Raw genomic sequence first — 17,788 nt, 5'->3', positions numbered from 1 at the left:
GACCCTCTGTTAGGATTGTTGACTGCTCTTTCTGTCTCTAATTTCTCTAATCACTGTCACCAGGAATAAAAGTGAGGGTAAATATAAAATTTTGAATTGTTACCCCAACAGGAAGAGAGGGTAAACCGTTCCAATACGAAATTTGTTTCTGCAACAAGGGGTTATCCTTAACTTTTAGAATGTATACTTTTACTTCCTCTATATATCTTGCCAACTTTCTGTTGGAGGACAGGAACTGAAGGGAAATCTCCCAGATAGGAAAACAAATTACAGTGAAGTGAGTTGCACCAGAAATGGTGACAACTTACTGGGTGTTCTATTTGCCCTGCTTTGCATAGTCCCTTTGTGTTGCGTTTTTAATTGTTACAATGTTCTTGATAAATAAACATTTTTTTTTTTCTTTCAGGCTCAAAAAATATCAGCTGAGAGTGGATGTTGACAAGCCACGCTGTGACTCAGTTTTTCTTTGGTGGAAAAGATCTGACTGCTTTAAGGCTAAGCCATGAGGCCAGTGAACAACATGATCCCTCATTACTTCTTTCTTTTGTGGCTCTCTAGCTCCAGTGCAGCCATTTCTCAGTTTCCAAGCTTCATAGTGTCCGACACCTCTCTGACTCATCTTGCTGTGCACAAATACACAGGGGACGTTTATATTGGTGCTGTGAACAGAGTCTACAAGCTGTCAGAAAACCTGACAGAGTTACGCTCCCACCTGACTGGCCCTATAGATGATAATGCAAGCTGTTACCCCCCACCTTCCGTGCGTGTCTGCTCGCACAAGCTCTCCCCTTCTGATAATGTTAATAGACTTTTGCTGATCGACTATACTGGAAACCGATTGGTGGCTTGTGGTAGTGTATGGCAAGGCATTTGTCAGTTCTTTAGGTTGGACAATCTCTTCAAGTTGGGGGAGCCCCACCACCGCAAGGAACATTACTTATCGGGAGCGCGAGAGCCAGACTCTATGACAGGGGTGATTGTGGAACAAGATGGTGAGCAGAGTAAACTCTTCATTGGCACCTCTATTGACGGCAAGTCTGAGTACTTTCCTACACTTTCAAGTCGCAAGCTTGTGAGAAACGAAGAGAATGAGGATATGTTTCGTTTGGTGTACCAAGATGAATTTGTCTCTTCTCAGATCAAAGTCCCTTCGGATACCCTTTCCCAGCACCCCTCATTTGACATATACTACGTCTACGGCTTTGTCAGTGGCGGTTTTGTTTATTTCTTGACACTCCAGCTAGACACCCAACAGACTGTAAATGAAGCCACTGGGGAGAAATTCTTTACATCTAAAATTGTGCGGATGTGTTCTGGGGATCCTGAATTTTATTCTTATGTGGAGTTCCCCATTGGATGCACTAAGGATGGAGTGGAATACAGGCTTATACAGAGTGCCTACCTTAATCGTCCAGGACGGAAGCTGGCACAAGAGTTGGGGATACCGGAGGATGAGGATGTTTTGTTCACAGTATTCTCCCAGGGGCAAAAGAATAGGTCCAACCCTCCCCGAGAGTCAGTTCTGTGCCTCTTTACCCTCAGCCAGATCAACAAAAGGATCAAGGAGAGAATACAGTCATGCTACCGTGGAGAAGGAAAGTTATCTCTGCCTTGGTTACTTAATAAAGAGCTCAACTGCATCAACACGGTAAGAAGTGCTACATAATAATGTCCTTTTTTTTATTTTTATTTTTTTTTTTTTAACATAGCATTCTAATTCTCTATAGCGCTTTGTGATACTGTATGAAAGTAAGCGTAAGTAAGATACAAGAATGTCAGAAAAAAATTGGGGCCAGCTTGCCATCTAGGCATTCTTGTATAGTGAAGGTAAGCATTTCTAAGGAAATGTGTAGCATGTGGAAGCCACTGAATAGGGTCAATGGATCCTCCAAACTGCTGCCTATTTTATTTTTATTTTTTTTAAATTGTAATTTTTATTAAATTTTCAAAAAAGTACACAAAATAAAAAAGTATCAGATTCAAAACATATCAAAATATAGCAGGCATCAATATACATATTTCCATATATTCATGAATACCCAGTGCAGTCACAAAATAGTCATCTGAACTAACAAATATTCATTAAGAACAAACAATTGGGGAAAACGGAAAGGGGGGGGGGGGGGGGGGCAAAGGAGAAAGAGGAAAGGAGATCCATGAGAATGATTAAAAACTCAGGTCATCGTAAGTGAATATTGTGTATCCCAAGCCTCCCATATACATTCAATTTTTTGTACTCTCTTCCTAAGTAGTGCTGTAAGGTATTCCTTAAGACAGACATCCTAAATCCGCCTATAAAGGATCATCCATTCAAGGTGGAGAGGTAGATTTCCACCTAGTGGAAATAAGTGAGCGAGCTGCCAGAATGTGTTTGAGCAGCTTGGAGAGGCCCCTAGGCATCCCATTGGTAAGCCCAATAGATGTGTAGTCATGTCTAGTTGTGCCTATTTCATTTTAACTGTTACGTGTACCATAGATCTTCTTTTGGGTTTGGCACCGTTGGGTTTGTGCTTATCATTTTTAAAAATTGATTTTTTTTCTCGTAGAACTTGCTCCGTTAGGCACTGCACAAGCTAATTTAATTCCTTTTGCATGGTTTTGGCTTGTCCTGGGCACTCTGCTCGGAACTGGGAAAGGCAAATAGTGCTGCATTCACTTAAACAAGATTAATAAGATTGGAGCCAATGTGTCCTCTGTAACCCACTCATTCCCAATGAAGCAGTACACGTGCACCACCCAGATTGCCTAGGTTTTACATTGACTCGCATTGTAACCTTCCCCACACAATACATTCTAAATATAAAAATTTAGTACTACTGTCACAGATAGCCAAGTTGTTTGCAGATATCTTCTTCCTCTTGTGTCTGTATAAAAATATTATTATACACATAACCAAAGCTTTAAATTAGTTTACTGTCCTCCACTGAACTGAAGCATTTCATACAATGTGGAAATTGTGCTATAAGATTTTACATCACACAAAAGACACTTTCAAGCGGATACGAGTTGGCAGATCTTACCACATTCTGATCAATAATAATCTTTGTGATAATCAGCACGTGAGCCCTTCAGATTAGGATTTAAATGTGTAAAAATTCAAAGGTGGGGTTCACTTCACATTGGATTTAATTGAAATAACGGCTCTGTATGGTTTAATGTTACAGTAGTAAAATGTGCATGACTGATCCTTTTGATGTTTACCACAACACTAGAAAACAACCAGGATTCAGTCTTTGTGAGTTAAAGCCCATCTACACAAATGAGCATGAGGTGCATTTCTCCTGAAACAATGGTAAGACTTTGTCTTAGTTTAACTATGATGGCCAATATGATTTAATAGTCAGAATTTTTGCTTGTGGTGACTGTAGAGTGGTCTTTGGCATTATAAAATATTCAGTTTCAACAATGAACAATTGCTTTCATGGAGGTGGAACAGTCTCTCCTGGTTAAAAATCTAGTTACAATACTTTTATTTGATAAAATTTATCAGTTGATGGGTGATCATTTATCTTAGTTTTTTGGTCACCTTTATATTTCATTGCGTTGAAATTTTACAAATAAAAAAGAAAAGTATACTCTGGCTGTCATGTCTCACTGCTTCCTGGTTTTTGGCACTGCAACTTCATCCGTATCTTTGGTAGTTGGCAGTTCCTGGACAGTCCCTCACATGACAACTTTGCTCCCACTGACCTCCAACACTACTGGACTCAGTAGTAGAGGTTTCTGGGCATTGGAAGCAAGGTGCTTGGTTGGGGACACATGCAGCTGACAATCCTGGAAATAAAAAATGCTAAAGATGCAGACTGCAGATGCAGTGCTGGAAGGGAGGGAGTCAAAGGCTGTTGTAATGATGAGCAAATATTGCCTATTTGTTTGCAAGGATCATTAATCTGGATATTTTAAAATGATAGGGTTACTTTACAGGGTCACTTGCTGTAGCTTAAACAAGTATTAAGCAGGCTTCATCAGGCATTAAGGAAAATTTGGTGGACTGCTGTGCTTTTTAGTGGCTAGCACTCTTGGCATTTACAGTTTAAAGTTCAAAATGCCGTTATGTGCTTGTCCTCACACAGCAATACGCATTTTACGTCATTTACTGCTTCCTAGTCCCAGAGCACCACCATTTTCCTTTTTTGCATTACTGCTGGACATGGCTCTGTTTTCTGGGTGATGCATTAAAAACCTAAACCCTGCATCAGCTCAGTTTAACGTTTATACTTTACTTACATAGAAGCTTTGCTTAGGAATCATCTGTTTTGTCGGTGACCGCAACATAAGTTACTTCAGGTTGGAAAGATTTCCCAGACTTAATATAATATTTGCTGACAGATATGATGCACATTTAACGTTTTTGTTTACTTATTTCCATTAACCCTGGTAAAAAGGTAAGTGCTGATAGCTCTGCTAAGCTTCCTGTAGCCTAAAATCTATGATGTATATGTGATCTATATGTTTGTGAATGAAGCTCCTCTTTGCAAAGATGAGTAAAACTGTACACTTTCCATTGCTCTTGTATTCAGACGCATGTTCATTAGACATAGCAATCTGCACATTTTAAATTGCTTACAATGGCTGCTCCAGACTGTCATTTGTTTTGAGAGGGGGGAAAACAGAAGGCTGCTAATAAGCCCATGAAGTGGGAGGTCTGGAAAAAGCAGGCATTATGTAAATGTAATTAAGTCTGAACTATTTTCATGAAATGCGTGTTGTTCCTTAATTTTTCCACCGTGTACCATATTTGATTCCTGCATGTGTTCGTCTAAGCTTTTGCTCTCCTCTTTCCTTGTGCAATGTGGCCTCATGTGCTGTTCATTTCAGCATTCTTCATCCTCACACACTTCTGGCAGCATGGGGATGGGGATGGCAGACAGCGCTGCTCTAAGTACAATGTGGTTTCCCTGAGAAGCCACTTCAAAGGCTGCACGGCTACAGCGACACCCTCTTCAAAGGCTGCACGGCTACAGCGACACCCTGTTATTTGTGGCACAGTAGCCGCAGATGTGATATTTCACTGGGTGTCTCAGATCGGTCTTGCTGTCAACGTGGCAAGCTGGTTATTCTCCAGTATCGGAAATGTGCCATTTTCTTTAACGCAACCCTCAAGTAAGAAAGTGAATTTCATGCCAGTGTTTTTTTAATATGGCAGGCTCCATTAAAGCACGCAAAACCAAAATTATGACCAAGTGATGATTAGATAACAAAGCAGAGCTTTATTCTTCTGATGGCCCCTTTTATGATACATAATAATACACAGTAATACATTTAACCTAACTTGGCATTTTAAAGCTCCCTTCCAACTGCAGTTAACACTTGTGATAGACTTTGAGTTCAGTTGTGATCACCACTCTTGAAAAGTAGTAACTGAAACAAACACCACTGATTTCACTGACCAATGCCCCCCTGGTGGTCAGTCTGATTGGTGTTTTATAAATATAGCGATGCTGTCTTTCAACGTTAAAGTGCCAGTCTTCACCACTTTAAAAATGGGAGAAACTGGCATGTAGAAATTACACTACTGGCAAACCGCATGTTGGTCTTTTTTACAAGTAGGCCCCTATATGTCACCATAGTGTAGATTCCTTATTTTGGTCTGACACCCGTTACCCGAGCTCGAAATAAGAGGAATTCCTGTCAACAACGAAGCAACAAAGTCCTGACTTGAGGTGTCCTGTGTCAGATTGGTTTTTCCCTTTATTTCATGTTTTGTCAGACACCCATTTAGGAGAAGGAAAGTGAGGAGGTTTTTACTTGCTTTCTTGTCTGTCTAGCATTCAAGCATCAAAGGGTTTTCTGCTTCTGACATTTTGTGATAGCTAGCTGTCTGGCTGTCATTGGATTTGATGATTTGACTGAGTCAGAACAATTGTGTAGCCAGATGTGCCAGTATGAGGACAAAATTCAGGATATGCATACATGTTTAGTATCTTAGAAAGTACTAAAGAAAGTGTAGCATGGCAACCAGTCATGTATCTGTTTTAAACTTAAAGGTCCACATAAGTATCTTGCAGCGAGGATTTGTCATTTTAACCAGCAGAAGCTTTTGATCCTAATAAAAATGGTTACCCCCTTTTTAACACCGCTCAGGCCTCACGTAAAGGTCAGCTTGCATAATGCTTCTACCAATTACTGGTGAATTGGTTGGTGAAGTACAGGCCCTTTAACAAAACTGTCATACCATTGTGTAGAATGTACCCTTTGATACTTTGCCCTGAATCTCTTTCTTATGCACTGATTTATGTAGCAAAGAGATAAAGGCTAGTTCACTGTCTGCAAGCGATTAAGCGCAGAACCTCAATTACATGGGTGTAATGCAGAGAATGATGCAGATGAATGTGCAAGTGCACTTAAAGCGATACTATTCTATGTAAAGGAGTCTCTTTCATGGCAAGCATTTTTTTAAATGTTTGGATAGTGCAAAATGTATTTAGTGGGCCCCACAAAAGTTTAAAAAACATTCTTTGATACAGATATTTTTACTGTAAAGCTGCGTACACACGTCCAATTTTTATCGTTGGAAATGAACGACGAACGAACGACTGATTGGCCAAAAATCGTTTGTAAAAAAAGTAACCAACGACGCCGACGAACGAGGATAGTCGTTGGAAATGAACGACTGGACCGGCGGATTGGACGACGATCGTTGACCATCTATCGTGTGTACGGTCGTTCAGTGATCGTGCATGTTCTGAGCATGCGCGATGAACGAACATTTGATCAATACAGGCTGTATTGTGTATGTGTGTGTGTGTGTGTGTGTATATATACGTGTGTACAATATCTTTGAACGATCGTTCGCAGATATCGTGCAGGATCGTTCGTCGTTCGTTTACAAACGATAATAATTGAAAGTGTGTACGTAGCTTTACTCTAGTAACATGAACATGCAGTAATGTAAGATGCCGTGACTTCCTATTTTATCTTTCTGGCCAGTCCATCTGATCCCCAGTTCTCCAGCAAGTGCCCTTTATTATTTTACCAAAGAGCCAACAGGGCATTCCATATGTAGTGCCATGCTTTACTTTCTTTACAGTTTTGTTGGATAAAGTTTGCCTTATTCACCTGCCTTCTATCTTTTTTTCCCCCCTCAATTTTGCAATCAATATGCATTGTAAAAGTTGGACAAAGTAGATGTCGCAGCTCAATTTTGGAAACTGACGTTGTGGAACAGATGGCATCAGCAGGGCTTTACAAGATCTGTGTAGTTTCACCCTCTGCTTACATGTACTGCAGGGAACCAGTCAGCAGCCCTTCTATCACAAACAGTGTGTTTTCCGACATGTTGTGCGTTTTTCACCTGTGCTAACACATAGCAAATGCATTCAGCATAACTTCTGTGGGCTGGCAGTAATCCGTGGCCGAACATGCCAGTCACATGGCTGATGTTCTTTATGCATGCCAGTCTTCATGATGAAAAGGGGATCGGTTTGCTCAGCAGAATGCAACCTGTTTTCTTTATTCTTTGGTAGAATTTCCTAGTGTAATAATAATAATTCATAGAGAGCCAAATGTGCAATTCATTGTTCAACTCCTTTCTTTACTTTTCTTATTGGGTATGTTTTATTTTTCCTAGGATTAGTTTTCCTTAAAAGGGTCATTTTAAAGCCGATGTAGTGTTGGGGGAAAAAACTAAGCAGAAAGTTCTTTAACTTAAAGGTGCAAAGTGTTTTTTTTTTTTATGCCTCTGTTATAAATGTACCTGTTGATCCTGCCAGTTCCTCAGTTCTTTCCTAGTCCTGCCAATGGCTCACTATAGAGCAAACCATAGCATGCAGTCAAATCTTATTAAAACCAATCCATGAAGAACTATTGATTATTTGTGTTTAGTTAACATTTGCTACTTCTAGTGATTTAAGCAGCATAATAGATCTACTAAAAAGCTTCTGTTTGTGTTTAGTTAAGTAGCAAGATATTAAAATCACTCCTTGAGATCAGTGAGAAGCACACAAGAACCCTGTAATCCCTTACATGCACTTTGCAGTCAATTCCTACAAAGTACAGGCCTCAAGGTTTGTAAAGTGCTCGTGCTTGGGCATTACATGTTAAGCTTTCAGCAGAACATTCTCCTGTACTCAAGGCTCATTGTCAGAGGGAACCTATAGAATCAATTTACTAAAACCTTGTTATTTTTTTGCAGTAACATACCTTGGAGACACGATACTTTGCTTTCTGGGGTAGTCAGTCTAACATTTATTTTCTCTTTCAGCCTATCCATATTCATGAAGCATTCTGTGGCCTGGCTCTGAATCAGCCCATTGGTGGCCTGAAAGTGATTGAAGGTCTTCCACTGTTTGAAGAGAAGACTGATGGCATGGCTAGCGTAGCGGCTTACAGCTACAACGGGCATTCCGTGGTCTTTGTGGGCACTCGGGCTGGAACATTAAAAAAGGTGAGTTTTGTTCAAACTTTAAATTTTCCTTTGATTGGGACCTTGTCTGGGAGTGATCAAAAGTGAACAGTTTTATATAAGTTTGAGGTTACCCTGTAAATGTAAACAAGCAGAAAAATTATTATTATTTAAAGCCTTAATTTTATGCACTTGAAAGAAAAATCCAGCTATCTTAGGACACAAGTGCTGTTCTATGCAGCATTGTGTTGGGAGCAGACCAGCACTGTGACACAAACCCTAATGTATCTAAGGGAATGCCACCAGAGTATAGCTTTTTTTTTTTTTTTTTTTTTTGCATTAATTTTTTTTTACTTTTGCTCCCAATTTGTAATTTGGTCTGGAATCCAGCCAAGACCCACCCAGTATTGTTGCCATTAATAAGTTTTAGGGCATCCAACCCCACCTACTAGTTTATGACTAAAGGGCTACTTCTGCACACGCAGCCAAGAGCCTCCTGGGATGCGTGACAAAGGTATCCTGTGAGGCTCTGCGCTCCCAATAATTAGGGGACTGTGCTGCACCGCCTTTTTTAATTAATTTTTTTTTTAAAAAAAGTGTTGCACTAACAAACAAAATTTTTACCTTCTATAAAAGGGTTGTTTACCCTTTTATGTAAAGTGAAAATTCTGAGTTTAGGTACGCTTTAACATCGAGGGGTTCTCCTCAGGAAAATTACCTTTTTATGGGTGGGAAAAGGCAATCAAATGGCTAAATACATAGCTCAATGGGAGTATAAGGATTGAGTTGCAGCAGATCATAATTTCGATTAGGCTTCCAACACATAAGAACAGGCTAAAAACAAAGATACAGTGTTTTTTTTTTTTTTTTTGCACACCGCAACACACAGTTGCGTTGCATTGCCTTTAGTGCATAAGGTACATTTTAAAAAAAGTGGCACCTCAATGTGCTAATGCACCAAATCACAAAAGTATGTTTTGGCCTAGTTAATCACTGCTCTGGAAAAAGCATGTAAGGAGTTTAAGGCTTTAACCATTTCAGTAACTTCATTCTTGGACTCAATAGGCACTGTAGCCAGGAGCAGGATGTTAGTCCTAGAGCCTGCACCTTTTTAAGGCAAACCGTCAGTAGGAAATATTTGGGCTTCCTTTGTTGACAAAATTCTTTGCTAATTTCAAGATTGTTGTGCCAATCCTTTGATTTTCTTTATGCTGTAATTTGCTGCTGTGAAAAAATCAACCAGTGAATGTCACAACTACATGCTTACCCCCTGTTCTGTGATCTAGAGCAGTTTTTTTCAACTTTTTTTGAGCCATGGCACATTTTTCACATTGAAAAAATCCTGCAGCACACCACAAACCAAAAATGTTACAAAATAACACTGTAGCTTAATACAGTATATATAATGACAATATAGTTTCTCAATTTATTTATACTCACTCACTACAAATTAAAGTTCACTTTAAATATTAAAAACAAATGAACATGTGCAAACTCAAAGTTTTATGTGTTATTAGCCCAATCACTCCACTAGCTGTGCATAAGGCTTTAAAGAAAAAAAAGTCCCTCACTTTTTCTTTTTCTATTATTTGTATCACAGGGCTTGCTAAAAAGCTGCAACAAATTTTGTGCAAACTGTGTCATATTTTAGTAGGTATATTTTCGCATGCTTCATTCTTGTCTGTTAATGGAATATAAATCTCTATTCCATTTAGTTATATTCTGGAATGGTGCATGGTTTCTTCAGTACCCAGTATACCCATGTTATACCCAAATATTGATCTGCGTAAAAATGCTGTAAAAAAATGTAATCAGCTTTAACACCTTTGCCAAATATTTGTCAAGTGACATGTAGCAGCCTCTCTTTAAAAAAAGGAGTGTATATTTAGATCCCCTGAAATTAAAATTTTAACAACCACTAGAAATTAGGATACTGGATCCAGGGAAAGAAACGAGTATATGCCTTCAATTTATAAGAATATACATAAAAAGAAGTTCTAGCTAAGGTGCAATATGACATGATGATGAGAGAGAGAGCAGCCTCTGTATTCCTTTGTCACTTTACGGGTCCTGTGCTACTACAAGCCAGGAACTATGGCTACCCTTGCTGACATGAGTGGGCGGAGCCAGAACTGAACCAGGGCTCCGCTATCAACTCGCGTATCCATAGCGATCCACCCCCGACTTGAATAATTTTCCTCGGTACACCTGAACATCTCAGGCACAGTGGTATCCAATTTGGCATGACAACCAGGCAACTAACCTTTTCAGAAGAAGAATTCAGCAGTCTTTATTTCAGCACAGGTTCACTTTAAGACAGACTGCCAGCAATATTGAATGTGAACAACTCAGGGTATGGTTTTAGGCAAGAGGAGCTCAGCTGGTATGGTGGTGGAGAATGGAGAGACATACCAGGTTTTGGTTCTGCAATAATGACAGCTTTTATAGATCGCCCTTCACCTCTGCCGGGAGGAGGGGGGCGAAGGACGGCGAATACATCATGCAGCGCCATAAATCCTGCCTGCCACACAGATAATTATCAGAGTGCACTGTGCCCAGTCCCACTCACCGCTTATTTTTCTCATAATCGGCCAACTTCACAGCAATTAAGTTACAAGCATCTTAGGTGGATTTCTGTTTACGGATTAATGTTGATTAATGTTGTTTTAACCTAATGCACTGAAAGATTAATTTTGGTAAATGGCACCTGATACCTTCAAAAACCTAGGTGTAGAAGTACTGCTATTCAACTTTAAATGGCACTTTTTTAAACCAAACCTAGGAACATACTTTGTAACACCATGTATAAGACTTGTTTGTCTACTGGTCTTTATTTTGGGAGGTTTGTTGGTTTGCCTGAATGTGACCCAGCTGGGCATTCCAAAAACACAACCTGTAGCCAAAGCAATGTGTAAATTTACTGCAGTGTGGGCTTGTAAATCACAAATAAATCTGCATGCCAAACTATACAGGGTAAGACAGCAAGGGGCTCCAAAACTGTGAGGTACATTTACAATATGTAAATGTAATGTAATAGAAACGAAATGTAATAGAACACTTCAGAGGCCTAACATACCAATAAAATGTGTGTGTGTGTAAATGTGTTTAGGTATTGTAACAACATGTTTATGTAAAATTATTTTTATGTAAAAATTTTATGTAAAATTATTCGAACTTGAAAAATTTTAACCCTGGCCACTCATAACACTGCAGGAAAACTATTTAGTGGTAACATTGGCTGGTAAGTTTTTAACATTTAGTAAACTTTATATTCAGTAACTTGTTCACATTTTAATTTGTATAAAAATTTCAAATATAATGCCCAATGAATTACCCTCCTCAGGTAGTTGTCTTGGCAGTTGCCAGTATAGGAATTTTCGAATAAAGTTTGCAAAAAAAAAAGAAAAAAGCAATACACGTTTCCTGTGTGTAAAGTATAGTTGTTTCTGTCCATTGCTTTTTAGGGTTTACCTGTACTTACCATGAAATCTAACCTAAATATTTGGCTAGTGCTGGACTTCCGTAAAAATAATTTTCTAATTTTTACACATTTTTAACCTTGATATTCCATATATTAATAATCCTATTCTACAGGCAATCCTTTTAGTGGCTTTTTGAATTTCAGTGAACGGTTACTGTGGGAAAATCACTTACTGGAATACCACAGAGAGAGTGTTTTATGCTGTTGCATGGCTTATTGATATTGTAAAAAAAAAAAAAAGGCAACCCCCATTTTGTCGAGGGGAAATAAATATTCTTCTCCAGGATAACTAAAGATATTGCAGGGATTTTAGTAATTTTTATCGCAGCCCCTTGCCTGATTCTGTTCTCTTTCTAGGGGACTAAGTAGCCAGGGATGCTTTCACTTTCAATGCAAGTGATGTTGCAGACGATGCCTGTATTTTTACTTTGTTGTGCCAACTTGGAAAACTACTTTGCCATTTTAGGGAAGATGACATTTTCCCTGAAGCTGCTCATATATGTATTTTATTGGTTTTGGCCAGATTATATTTGGGGCAGTCCCATTGAAATGCCATTGGCTTCTCTCTGGTGCTGTAATTTGCCACAACTAACCTGCACAACCTAAGAGGAACTCTTTTGTAATCTGAGCATTCCCATGTATTTGTAAATGCGGGCCAAGGACATTGTCATATTGGGTTTGAATATGGAGCTGATTTCTGTCTTGTCCTTTTAAATTTAGTTGGTAAAATGTTTTTTTTATTTTAGTTTAAGGGCAAAAATCTAATATCACAGCTTATCTGTCTTTGGATTTTAATGATGTTTTAATTCTCATTTTTCAGGTTTTGTTCCTTTTTTTTATCAGGCGATCTTGCCAACAAAACAGTTCCTGTCCTAGGTTGAACACTCACTCACTGTACTCTTATCTATGAAGAATCACAGGACAGCATGGTGGCTTAGGGGGTTAGCACTCTTGCCTTTGCAGCGCTAGGTCCCAGGTTTGAATGTTGGCCAGGGTGCTATCTGCATGGAGTTTCTTGGTTCTCCACGTGTTTGCGTGGGTTTCCTCCCACATACCAAAAACATGCAGTTTATTGGCTTCCCCCCCAAAATTGTCCGTAGACTACATTAATGACATATGACTGTTAGGGACATTGGATTGTGAGCCCCTTTAAGGGACATTCAGTGTCATGACTATGGACATTACACAGCGCTGCGTAATATGATGGCGCTATATAAATACTGTGTAATATTAATAGTGTCACCCTAAGACAGAAATACAAAACCCCCTTTTCCTTAACAATAGTGAAAGTGTAGTTTGGAGACAGCTGAAAAACAGGTAAGGTAAATTCTGGTAGAATTAGGATTTTTTTAAAATAGATTTAACAGAATAAACAAATTAAAAGTTCAATTAAGATTTTCTTTACATACACTTTTAGCGGTTCTAAGTTACTGCTTTCTGCACAGGTTGCCTGGCCACATACAGCTACATTGTAGATAAGCATAAAATGGCAGTTCCCAGTCAGTATTTCTGGTGTAAGCTCCCTCCCTATGCATTTTAAAGGTTGTCCACATGATCCCAAGCCCTGATCCGTGCTAAATCATGTACATTTTTTCCAAGGCCCTGATCGGTGAGAATGTGGTTATGGTGTTTAACTCCAAGGCAGTGTGCCCAGGGGAGAGGCGAAACATTAAACTTTTCATAAAACGGTGTGAAATCCGAGCCTGTTGCACACAATCCGGCCCAGCTGGAATCCATTAGCGCACTCCTGTTTTACACATTTATTTTGGGTCCTGCAAATTTTTTATGTCTCCAGCAAATCAAGCCTTTCTGCTCAGGTCCCCAATCCCCCTCCCTTCCCCAAACACTGGCTCCTTGTCTGATGATCTGATAATTATTATGTTTTGTTATTTTACTAAAGGATTTTGATGCCATCGCTTGTTCCTCAGCTGTTTAGACTCCACTCCAAAATACAGTTTGCCTTCGCACACAAACTTAGTCCCTTTTAGTGAACCTAGCAGTTGATGAACATTTAGCGAATGGATTAACTGATCTCTGTAGGCGGTCATTTTTCAAATAATTAGGGTAATTTTTTTTTTTTTTTTTTAGAAAATAAAAGCCTGCAGAAATTACCTAAAATACCCTGAATAGAATAGAGCGATTGTGAACTATAAGTTACTATTGTTTCACTTTGTCAAGAAAGCACTTTTGTAAAACAAAACAATTAGATTCACCTAATGTGTGCGTAAACCCAACCATGAGCTTCTCTTTTTGCTTCATTTTGGTCTGTTAAAGTGGAACTAAAGTCCCACTTTTAACAAACTGTGATTAGGCAGGTTTTTATTGCAGAAAGGGACAGGCGATATCCATTCTGCAATAACGGTTCTTACCTGCCTGGTTATTTTGTCCAATTTCGCTGTTCAAGCAGCCAGAGATGCCCTACAATCCCGACTTCCCTTGCACATGCTGAGAATAAATTCTTGTTTGCCTGTGCGGGTGTTAGGTCATTGTGGGACTGGTCAGTCAAGATAGCAGAAGACTGTATGCAAACTTCTGAAAGACTATGCAAAATATTTATCCCTCCCAGTTCTTTTTTGAGACTACAAATTAATTGGCATCGATACTTATAGAGTTGCTACTTGCTATAGAGAAAGTTGCAGTGCAAAAAATCTCAATTCTTCTGCTATATTGCGTGGATCTGGGTTCCCTACACCTTTCCTGCTACATGTTGAATATTGCCCTTACCAATATTACCAGTTGCCAAATGACCTTCATCAGGGGACACCTGCCCATCCGCCAACATGGCTGTCTCTATGCAGACATTGTCGAACAAGGCATGATATATCACAGGGGTGTCCAACTCCAGTGCCAGGATCATTGAACATTTTTACTTTTCTCCAGGATACAATTTAGTAAGCTAGAGTTTACAAAAAGTTAAAAATTGACTGTATAAATTCCTGGCCTTTTTTTTTTCTTCCTTTTTGTCCATTAAAGATTGGAGTTGGACAGCCCTGACATATTGGGGAATGGGGAATCCATTTGCCAACACATAATACTAAGTGACTTATTCCTTGCCCTCTTTTGGTCTTTTTTTTGGTCACTGCTTCAACTGTTTAGAACCTCTTCATAGTGACCTAATTCCTCCACCCTTCCCTATGCTCTTTTCTACCAAACCGGGTAAACAAGGACCTTTTACCCTTGTAGCAGCTTCCCTCTAAATGCAAACAGCTAGCTGACTAAACTGACATTTTAGCTAAAGACTTTGCTTGGTGGATGGCAGTTTTAATGTTCATGCCTTCTGTAGAATATGTGAATGTAGTCATCTTTGCTGCTAAGGAAACGCCTAAAGTGTAATTGAATAGCAGCATGCGAAATCCCCAGGTATTCTCGTATAGATAAAGCAATAAACAGCTTTGAGTTTGTCAGCTGATTTGTGAGCAGTAATATTTTAACATCTGAAGAGATTGTTTTCCCTTGAACACTGAGCTGTGTTCAGTTACTTCAGTTTTTAATACTACTCAGTATCCGTTAAATGTATTGCCTTATGCATGATGCACCTGACCCACATTTGTTAATAGTAATTTGGTTATTAATCTTATTTTTTCCTTACTTGGAGATTTATTGTTTGTCGTGGGGAAAATGATCTTTTAGAGCCAGGTTTATACATTTTTGTTGTTTCTTGATTAAACATCTCTAACAAGTGGATGCAGCCACATTGGTAGAATACCATATTGGCATTCACTTGATGGGCTTCATTGATGTTTTTGTGTGCTTGTTTTTTGCATTAAATAAAACTTCCTGTGGTTGTCCCCTCATAATAGACACCTGCAGTGGCCTCAAAGGACTTCACAGGTCTTACAAACAAGGTTTTCCAAGGAAAACAATCTGGTTCAAGCACTATATAAAAAAATATATATATAATTTTTTTTTTTTTGTCTGTGCTATCCCAACTGCTGATTTGCCTCATCATGCACTGTCTGTGTGGAAGCAGCCATTTTGGTAGAGGCAGGGAATTATCTTCCTTCTGTCAGAGCTCCAGCAAGGAAAATGTGCAGCAGTTCTAAATTTCTAAATTTACTCCAGTTCTCAGAGATTAGCAAATAGAGCAGTGCTTTGGATCTCCTGCTGCCAATACATAGGTGCAGGTATATTCGTGCCTAGGCCCCCTAGAGAGTGCACAATTACCATTTGTAGATGTTTTTATGAAATGGAAAATCTTTACTACTTGAGTTTAGGTCCACTTTAATAAGTCATTGTGGTTTTAATATGTTATCTGTCAAATGTAAACCATGTTTTCTGGCAGAAACCTTACACCCACACAGTAATTGTCCCAGTTGGTCAGCCCTGTGTCAGAAGAGCAATTACATTAATTGCTGCATTAGTTTAGCGGTTTTAGCTGGTAAATTTAATTGCTGTCCATAATCAAATGTTATCTCAGAAAACTTTGAGAAAGAAATTCATTTTACTGCCAAGTGATCAAATGCAGCCTTCAAGGTGGTGTGGTTAAACACAGGCGTGTGATGTTTTCAGACTTCCTCACTCATCAACTGTTCTGCTGCTTGTCGGCAGGGAACTTGGCATTTCATGATATATGTACTAGTTTTGTTTTGGTCTGGTAGATTTTTAGTGGTCAAATGGTAAACTGTATGCATAGTTACCTTGCAGAATTATGGCCTATTGTTCTGATATAGTTTTTTGTGACATGTTGTTGCCCAATGGGAGTTAGATAGTCAAAGAAATACTGTGATTCATGTTTGCAAACCAAAAGTCAGTGTATGTAAAGTTTAATTGGAATTGGTTTTCGAAGAATGTGGTTCTACATAATCTGTTTTAAAGAATAAGTAAAGAAATTATGTGTGTTAAATTACCAATATTTATTTACATGTATGTCTTTAGGACATAAATATTTTAAGCTGGAAGTATATCCCTGATCACTAGTCTCCTGAGTAAGAGAATAGAAAACTAGCCCATATAGTGTAGGTAATGAACTGAAGTTATTGACATCTAATGCTCCAGTTTTGTTTGAGTCCTGTCTCTTCAGCAGCCTTAAAAATGTAATTCTTCTAGCACTCTTCTGATCATGCTGATCACCCCCCTCTCATGTTCACCTCACTTCTCATTACCTCATTGTCTTAGAAGAAATTCTTGTTTTTCTCTCTTGTCTGCAGCCCCCACCTCCCTTCACCTCCATCATTTCTCTCTCCCCCTCTGACGCTTGGCTTAATATTTCATGCTAATTCTCCTGATGGATAATAGATTACTGGCAAATTGTAAGGGATGAAATGATTACTTGGAGAGCAGGATTCTGGATTTAACACTGTGTAACTCGGAGCTGTCAAATGGCTTAGACTGAACTTTTTTCCAGAGGAGCAGCACTAAGAAAAAGTGATAAAAATGCGAATCCTGTAAAATTTGTACTGCTCTGGTGTTGTAGCAACTGTATGTGGCTGTGACAGTTTTCCTATTGTCTTTATTTTATTAACAAAATTACTTTTGGTGTGTTTGTTTTTAGCAGCAGGGGCAAGGTTTGGCCCATAGGGGTGCTAGGCAAGGTGTGGGGAGTGTGTGTGTTGGTGGGGGCAGGGGGTTTGGGGTTAGATTTGGCCTATGCAGGAGTAGGAAGGGAAGGCATGGCAGGCCCTGCACACAAGGAAGTTTGGTATTTTTTAAAAGAAATATATTTCTAATATGTTGTATGAATTTTTGCAATACATTCTTAGTGATTTGAACTACCACTGGTGACGCAAAAAAAGTCCAACAGAGTATAGCCACACCTTGTCTATTTCATATATCTGCCTGCCCTTATTCCAACCATTGCTTGCAAGTGAAATTTCCACAAATTTTTATAGCTAACACATTCTCACAATTACTTTTTAATTGCTTTATAACAGATGTTGTGGAAAGACATTTGGAAAACTGAAAAAGAAGCTTTATTTTTGTTTGGTGTACGCTGAGGGCATGGTGTTTTATATGACAAAGGATAA

General features: G+C 39.0%; 1 protein-coding gene across 1 annotated transcript in view; it reads left to right on the top strand.

Moving 5' to 3' along the window:
* Positions 1 to 411: 411 nt before the first annotated feature.
* Positions 412 to 17,788, top strand: part of PLXNA3 (plexin A3) — a 72,884-nt gene continuing 55,507 nt past the window's right edge. Inside the window, exons 1-2 of the mRNA XM_072431321.1 lie at positions 412 to 1,648; positions 8,204 to 8,386. Of these exons, the coding sequence (XP_072287422.1) occupies positions 503 to 1,648; positions 8,204 to 8,386 (1,329 nt within the window). The 5' untranslated portion in view covers positions 412 to 502. The remainder of the gene's footprint in view (positions 1,649 to 8,203; positions 8,387 to 17,788) is intronic.

This window comes from Pyxicephalus adspersus, chromosome Z, assembly GCF_032062135.1.
Source record: "Pyxicephalus adspersus chromosome Z, UCB_Pads_2.0, whole genome shotgun sequence".
NCBI lineage: Eukaryota > Metazoa > Chordata > Amphibia > Anura > Pyxicephalidae > Pyxicephalus > Pyxicephalus adspersus.
The sequence above is the reverse complement of the archived record's forward strand: the minus strand, read 5'-3'. Positions and strand labels throughout refer to the sequence as shown.